Below are 7,827 nucleotides of genomic sequence, written 5' to 3' on the forward strand. Positions count from 1 at the left end.
ATTTTTGGGTGTCTAGAACACAAACAATGTTGTCGCGATCGGCCAAACTTTCGCCCCTCCCCCCACCTACCCACCCTTTTGGACATCTCTGGATCCTCCCCTGTAATTTGCTATGTAGGTGTCTTCTACTGGACCGTAATATCAAGGATCTGTTTATTACATATGGCGGCTCCCTCCGTAGGGCCCAATTGGACTGGGGCACTGTGTCTTCTCCCCCACCCCCTCACCCAAGAGCCCATAGGCGTTACACCACTGGTCGCTAACCTGCCATTCCAACAGGGTATTATATATCATTATTTTCAAATAGATATTCACGTTATGTAGTCTCTAGTCCTGTATTACAAAAAATTCACTCGGAGTCTCTGTTCTTGCTTACGTAAATATGAAGTTTTTTTTAAATCTTAATCTTTAGCCACTTTTGCTTTATTGTGCTCCGCTACTTCCAAGTATACTATGGGGAATTCAGGGGTTACAAATAACGATTGAATATTCAGGACTGCTATGAGTGCACTGTCCAGTGGCGGATCCAAGAAATCGACTAGATGTGTATAAGAGACAGTTTCTATGGAGAACATACAAACAAGGAATTTTCACAGATGGAGCTGTTATTACCAAATCAGCCCCACCATGGTTAGATGATGAGGTAAGACAATTCATCGTTGTGAAAAGATAGCCGGAAATTGCACTCTCGGACTAAATTCTGTAATTTTATTTATTTTTTTTAAATTTAGGGGTAGGTCATCAGACCCTCATCATTGAATCCGCCACTGATGTTGTTGCACAAGGTTGTGGTGTATACCCAGTGGCGACACCATCGCCACCTGACGACGCCCCCCACCCCCCACCGGGGAGCTTGGTCAGGTGTCGATTATAATGTTTCGAAAGTGGTCCAGGGGCGGGGTACCCGAAAAATATGACAATTTAGGGGTTTCATATGCTTATTTAAAATCGATTTTATTTATAGCCTACTAATAATATGTAGAATATACATAATCTTTTTCCTCCCTGACGAATTTAGGTTTTTCTTCTTTTCGGGTGTTGGGGGGGGGGGGGTGCAAAACAGTGCCTTCACTGTGTAAACCACCTGCAATTACAGATCCAATAATTAAAAATAGAGAAGCCCAGGGTCGGAGTTTTACAGACGAAGGGTCCAGACCACACCTCAGCCAGGTCGTTGTGTATCTAGGTACAGCATGTTATGGCTTCCGTACTGTACTGCTATATTGACGGAAATTTGAATGTAATTTTGTTTTTTTAACTTCAACAATTGTAGGAGCTCCGGGGTCAGCTGATCTTCTCTTGAATCCGACCGAGCAGAAAGTATTTGGGAAAAAAAACAAAACAAAACTTGTGTATCACTTCTAAAAAACAACCTTTTATTAATACACTCTAGTAGTACATAACACACAATAAAGATGTGTATAAGAGACAGCCCCATACCCGCTCCCGTCGAAGAATACACACCACGTTGGGGAAAGGGAACCGGTGGCATAACGATGAGTCAAGGGCCCGGGGGGGGGGGCCAAGAAAGTGTTGGAAGGGGTTAAACATTTTGGTAGTTATGAGGGCCCTTGTGGAATATCAAACAACAGCGTAGCGTGTTCGAATTCTCTGTGAATTATAGCCAATTACTTTATTATTTAAGAGTGTACACTAGATATTTTCTTCTTTTCGGGTGTTGGGGGGGGGGGGGTGCAAAACAGTGCCTTCACTGTGTAAACCACCTGCAATTACAGATCCAATAATTAAAAATAGAGAAGCCCAGGGTCGGAGTTTTACAGACGAAAGGTCCAGACCACACCTCAGCCAGGTTGTTGTGTATCTAGGTACAGCATGTTTTGGCTTCCGTACTGTACTGCTATATTGACGGAAATTTGAATGTAATTTTATTTTTTTAACTTCAACAATTGTAGGAGCTCCGGGGTCAGCTGATCTTCTCTTGAATCCGCCCGAACCGAAAGTATTTGGGAAAAAAAACAAAAAACAAAAAAACAAACTTGTGTATCACTTCTAAAAAACAACCTTTTATTAATACACTCTAGTAGTACATAACACACAATAATGCATTTTATTATACTAAGAAATCCCTGACGCTATTTGTCAGGTTCAACCACTAATATATAGGAATTTGAATGGTTTCTTGAATACACAATTAATACAATGTTGAAGGCTAAAAACTAAACGAATGAAGACAATACCATGTAAACCAACCCTGGATGTGCTGTGCTGCTGTTGATTGATATAAGAGCATATTCAAAATAACTACCAATCAGAAACAAATCAAAAATAAAAATCGTTTTCAAACAATTTACTACAAAAATAATTAAATTAGGAAATGTATTTCCTAATTAGGCCTACTTAACCATTAAGCCTACTTAACAGAGAACATTTTTGTCAATCATTTTTAAGTTAAGATTTGGCAATTCAATGGAATTTGTGGTTTTGTCTCGCGACAGACAGTGCATCTTTAATGAAACAGATTAATAATATTAACTGTGCAATTTTTGACATTTTGTATCTAATCAATATATAATACTGTAACTTTATATCACAAACATTTGGTTTCCACCATTAAATAACTAATATATTATTTATTTCATCAACTTTTGACTAAGAATAGTTACCTGTAATGCTAAATACATGACCAGTTGGATGTTTATAATTATATTCTGTACTGACAATCAGCGAGCATGGGTTTAATACAGTATGTTGCTAAAAATTTCTCTAATCGACTTCTTATACTGTGGCATGTATCCTTTAATGACTAATGCAAGCAAAAAAATGAATTCACAGCAAATAATTGACTATATAACTCATTAAGAAATTTATATTTTTCTGTGATCTAATCACCAATGGTTTTTCTAATAACTAATTACATGGACTTCAGATGAGGTTAGTTCTGCTACTGATAACCTTCGAGGGTAATGTGAGGCAATGGATACACACACTTTCTTTCTGATAGGCGACCAATTATCACGACATGTTTCATAAATCACTTTAATGAACCTTCCAAGTTTGTCAAATAACTGTACTTTGCATTCACTTGCTACAATAATGTTTTCATCACAATCGACAATTACTCTGGAAGGATTTTTCCCAATACAATTATCATTAGGCCCTATACCAACAAGAAGGTTTATAAATTGACCTTCATGATCAAACAATTGAATTCTGGGATTGTGTGCATCAGCCACAATGATATTTCCATCTTTTGTGACAGCAACACTTGAAGGCCCATTCATCTGACCTTCAAGAGCACCCTTGCATCCAATGGTCTTCACCTTACTATAGCTCTCCATGTTGAATACCTCCACACAATTATTAGTATCAGCAACATACACTAAATTTAACTCTTCATTCACATCAATACCGGATGGACAACTTGATTGACCAGTTGATATTGATTTGACCACCTGACCATCTTGTCTGAAGAACGTTATGTTTTTATTAATCCGATCACAAACTATCAAATGGTTGTTTTTCAGTTGGCATATTCCACTAACACGCGCGTTTGGTAATAATGTTATTATTGACATATACTCTCCTGTATTTTTTAATTTATAGATTATGTTTGTTTCACCAACAACTAAAAAATATCCATTTTGAGACATGAATATGTATGTGATGCCTTCACTCTGAACACCAATAACATTGAACAAGTTACGAATGGTTCTTCGACGAGGTTCAACTTGGATAGTGATTGGTGATCCTTTTATTGGAGCATTACAAAATTGTATGTTTAAGGTAAGACTAGCACCAGAACCAGAAACAATGGGAAGGCGAGTGGGTCCTGCTACAAGATATTCTCCCTCAGCAACCGGCTGTTCAAACTTGGCAGTTAAATCAGTATGCAAACATGACGAAGTCCAATTTGCATTCAAGTTGTTCTTATCTATTTCACATTTAAAACTTTGAGCAACTTTAACATAAAAGGATTGGTATTGTGTCACTCTCTTAGGATATTCAGATACGGCAAAGATATGTTCATTTGGCTTTTCGCTAACAACACCTACTCTATGTTGCTTTAATGCACTCAAAATCTGATCCTTGCTTGATGTGAAGAAAACCTTCCCATCATCCCTAGGTTCCGTCTCTAGTAAAACTTCGGCAATCATTTGCTGCAGTTCTTTAGTTGCTTGTTGACATGATTGGAGAGCGGTTGCTTGATCACTTTTCAATAATTTTGTTATGTACTCTTGTTTTTTTTCAATATCTGATATAACTGATTTGAGTTCATCAATTTGTGAGTTGCTTTTTTCTTTCTTTGCCTCGCATACATCATCCAACTTTGCTTCCAGTTCTTTTCCAGTTTCTCTTACTGATTCAACAATTTCTTCCACAGTGTTGTTGATGTCTTTTTTAAGACAAATTCTACTCTTACTAAGCTTTGAAGCATTTGTAATACATTTGTTTATTCCTACTTGTGCCTGTTGTTTGTAGATATCAGCCTGAGCCATCAACATATTTCCTGTTACTTTAAAGTCATTAAATGCATCAGAAGCTGTGGTTACCTCATGCTGTCCTTCATCTTCACTGTGCTCAACAGCACATTTTTGACAGATTGGAGCTTTACAAATGTTGCAATACAGTTCCAGCTTTTGCTCGTGCAGTGGACATAATGGTTGATGTTCTGGCACATTGGCATCTTTTAGCCAATTAGCATTGATTGGTTGCAGTGTATGGTTTTTGAGTAGTGGAAATATTTCATGACAATTTTTACAAGAAGTACACAAATACTGACAGCAATCCTGACAATAGACACCTGCATTGAATTTACCACAACAGCACTTGATATCACCATCTTTATTGAGGTGTTCTGCAGTTTCCACTTTAATGATATTTGATGGTAATTCTTGAAGCCCGCCATCAGATATAGGATGAATTTGGTGGCAATTGGGACATTCTAGTTTTTCTTTTTTCTTCAACCAGTCCTGAAGACAAGGTAGACAGAAGCTATGTTGGCAATATAATGTCTTTAGTTCTTGACACGTTTCTAGGCAAATTGGGCATTTATTCGAACCTCCAACTATAGACAGTTGTACGTCTTTTTCAGCCATGTTTGAACTCTGAAATGATAATAAAAGAATTAGATATTTATAGAAATAATAGAAGATAGAGTACTTTTAAAGAGTATAACTATACCAGTATACATAGTTTTCCTGCAGTGATGGCGCCAGGGTCTGCCCGATGGGTGGGACCCCCACGAAGCTAGGTATGATTATTGGACGAAATTTTGTTTTTTTAATAGGTACCAAGGTAAAGTAGTCAGTCAATAGCTTCAATTTACCCATTAATTTCTGAGAAGGAAATCGAACAAAAATAATGATATGTAAATTTGAAATGATTACATTTTTACAATAGATTACTAACTCAGGATATAAACATGGGAAAAGGACCAAATTAATGCCAAGTGTGGTTCTATCCTGTGGCGGATTAATGAATGTGAAAGAGAGGAGGGACCATCAAAAAACTTTCATAAATGGAGGGTCTGGACTACCTGTGCCCCACCATGGTTGGGACTGAGTGTAAGACAAGTTATGATTATGGCACCTCAAGTTGGTCGGAAATGTCACTTTCAGACTGAAAATTTTATTGCCCTTTTCTCTCTATTTTAAAAAAAAATATTGACAAAATTATGGAGACCTGGGCCGGCTCCCCACCCCCTTAAATTCGCCATCCATAATAATTTTTACCACAGTGCAAGGGTGGCGGGGCGGTTTCCAGGCCCCTCCCCCCACCGTCGTGGAGAAAAAAAATTATATGTATTTTCTACATATTTGCAGACACTAAAATCGATTAATTAAGCTTCCCCGACGAGGGGGCTGTAATAGCCCCCTGGGCCCCTCCCCAGGTGTCACCACTGCTTTCCTGGTCATATTTTTTTTATTATTCATTATCTTTTTAAATTTAAATATTAGACAATCAGTAAAGTATCTTCCAGGGGTGGCGCCAGTGGTGGCCGGGGGATAGGGCCCTCCGTTGGAGAGAGCTTCCCCTCCCCCCACCCACCATTTGGTACTTCATATTTACTTTAATTCAAGACTATTTCATATATCCAAAATGGTAATGTAATGGTTGGAGACTTATATAGTGCATAATACAGTACATGGTTCTATGCGCTGAACAGAAAAACAGAAAATAAAATCTATTCAAGAGGGTCACCTAAGCGAACCAAGCTAAAACAACAACCGAAACAGACTAACACAGAAGGAACCAACACTATCGCACCGTTCACCTGCAATTTGATACCATCGACAAGCAGTGGTTAGCAGGTACATGACTCACAGGTGCTCGAATAGTGTTGGCATCTAGTGTAGCCTATCCTAATAACAAAAGTGAAATAACAGAAAGCAGAGACAAAATAAATTAAAAAGAAAGGAAAAGATGTGATTTAAGGCTCTGCTTGAAAACAGAGAGAGAGAGAGAGAGAGAGGAAGACTCCCGAATGTAGATTGGAAGTTCATTCCACAGCAACCCAAAAAGACCTCTCTCCGTATTTCACGTGGCACCGTGGAGTAAAAAGTGTATTCTGGCTAGTGGTAGACCGCAGATTTCTGGAACAGGTTGCTGAGCGAAGGTGAATTAGGTCACTCAGATACGACGGGGAGGAATTATGAAGGCACTTGTATGTGTGAACAAGAATTTTGAAAGCAATGCACTGTTTAACTGGTAGCCAATAGAGAGTTTTAAAGGTAGGGGTGATGTGCTGTCCTTTGGGTGAACACACATTAATAATTTTGCAAGGCTTGTATTCTAGGGCAAAAGTGCACAGGAGCGATCGGTTGGATTGGTTACCATATTAGCTTTCAGGCTTAGACCTACTAAACCAAGGGTTCTCCTGTATTTACTTGCTCCCTTGATGCCAAGTGTGCTTTTGACGCAATTGATTATGACATAATTTTTGAAAAACTTAACAAAGTAATCTCTATGAATGGTGGCGTTGTCTTCATTCTTGGTACCATAAGCTCACTGTGCGTGTTAAAGTTAATGACAAAATTGTTTGGTAGAGAATTTGCTATTCGTAAGGGTACAGGGCAAGGTGGCTTAACTTCCCCTTTTATTTTCAAACCTGTATAACTATAGGTTTCTAGTTTAAGCACAATGACATACGGTACCGTATTGTTATTGCAAATTCGTCATTTAATGTATTTTGCTATGCGGATGACCTTCTTCTTGTCAGCTTAACTAAAACTTGTTTACAAATGTTGATTATTTATGCTAATCACTACATCACCTCTCATGGCCTTAAATTCAATCCAAATAAAACAACTTGTACTATTTTTGGAAAGACTACATTAACCCCACATCCGTGTTGGTCAATCAACAATTTTAATCTTAAGGTTACCAATTCAGTAACGTATCTTGGTGTCGTATTATCAAGTGATATGAAATCTTCCAAAAATGTTCAAGACAAAGTCAGAAAATTTCAAAAGGCCTTTTATCCCTTTAGATGTGTATAAGAGACAGTTCTTCAACATTGCCAGCTGTCTCCTGCAGCTCGACGTCACGTGGTTGTAGAGTCGACCTCTTCCGGAGCTGTCTCTTATACACATCTAGATGTGTATAAGAGACAGGACGTAGAGTTGGAACCAAGACTTTCGGAGCACGTGCCGAACGTGAAGGCCACGAACGCCGACTTGGAGTTGGACCCAAGGCGTTCGGAGCACTTGCCGAACGTGCAGGCGAAGAACGCCTATCTGGACTCGCCGTCGACGGATTACATCAGTCTCGTCGCACTCGCGGCAATAGGGTGGACACTTTGTATAGTTGAAGCTATAGGCATTGTTTGGTTGATCTTTAAATTTACTTTGTTGGTACGGTAAAAGA

General features: G+C 38.6%; 1 protein-coding gene across 2 annotated transcripts in view; it reads right to left on the reverse strand.

Annotated features, from left to right (window-relative positions):
* Positions 1-2,004: 2,004 nt before the first annotated feature.
* Positions 2,005-7,827, reverse strand: part of LOC117108234 (E3 ubiquitin-protein ligase TRIM71-like) — a 13,693-nt gene continuing 7,870 nt past the window's right edge. For both annotated transcript variants that reach the window (XM_033250194.1, XM_033250195.1), the window contains exon 2: positions 2,005-5,066. In XM_033250194.1, the coding sequence (XP_033106085.1) occupies positions 2,862-5,057 (2,196 nt within the window). In that variant the 5' untranslated portion in view covers positions 5,058-5,066 and the 3' untranslated portion in view covers positions 2,005-2,861. The remainder of the gene's footprint in view (positions 5,067-7,827) is intronic.

The sequence above is a fragment of the Anneissia japonica genome, unplaced genomic scaffold, assembly GCF_011630105.1.
Source record: "Anneissia japonica isolate Jap-2015-1 unplaced genomic scaffold, ASM1163010v1 scaffold4723_len126649_cov178, whole genome shotgun sequence".
Taxonomy (NCBI): domain Eukaryota; kingdom Metazoa; phylum Echinodermata; class Crinoidea; order Comatulida; family Comatulidae; genus Anneissia; species Anneissia japonica.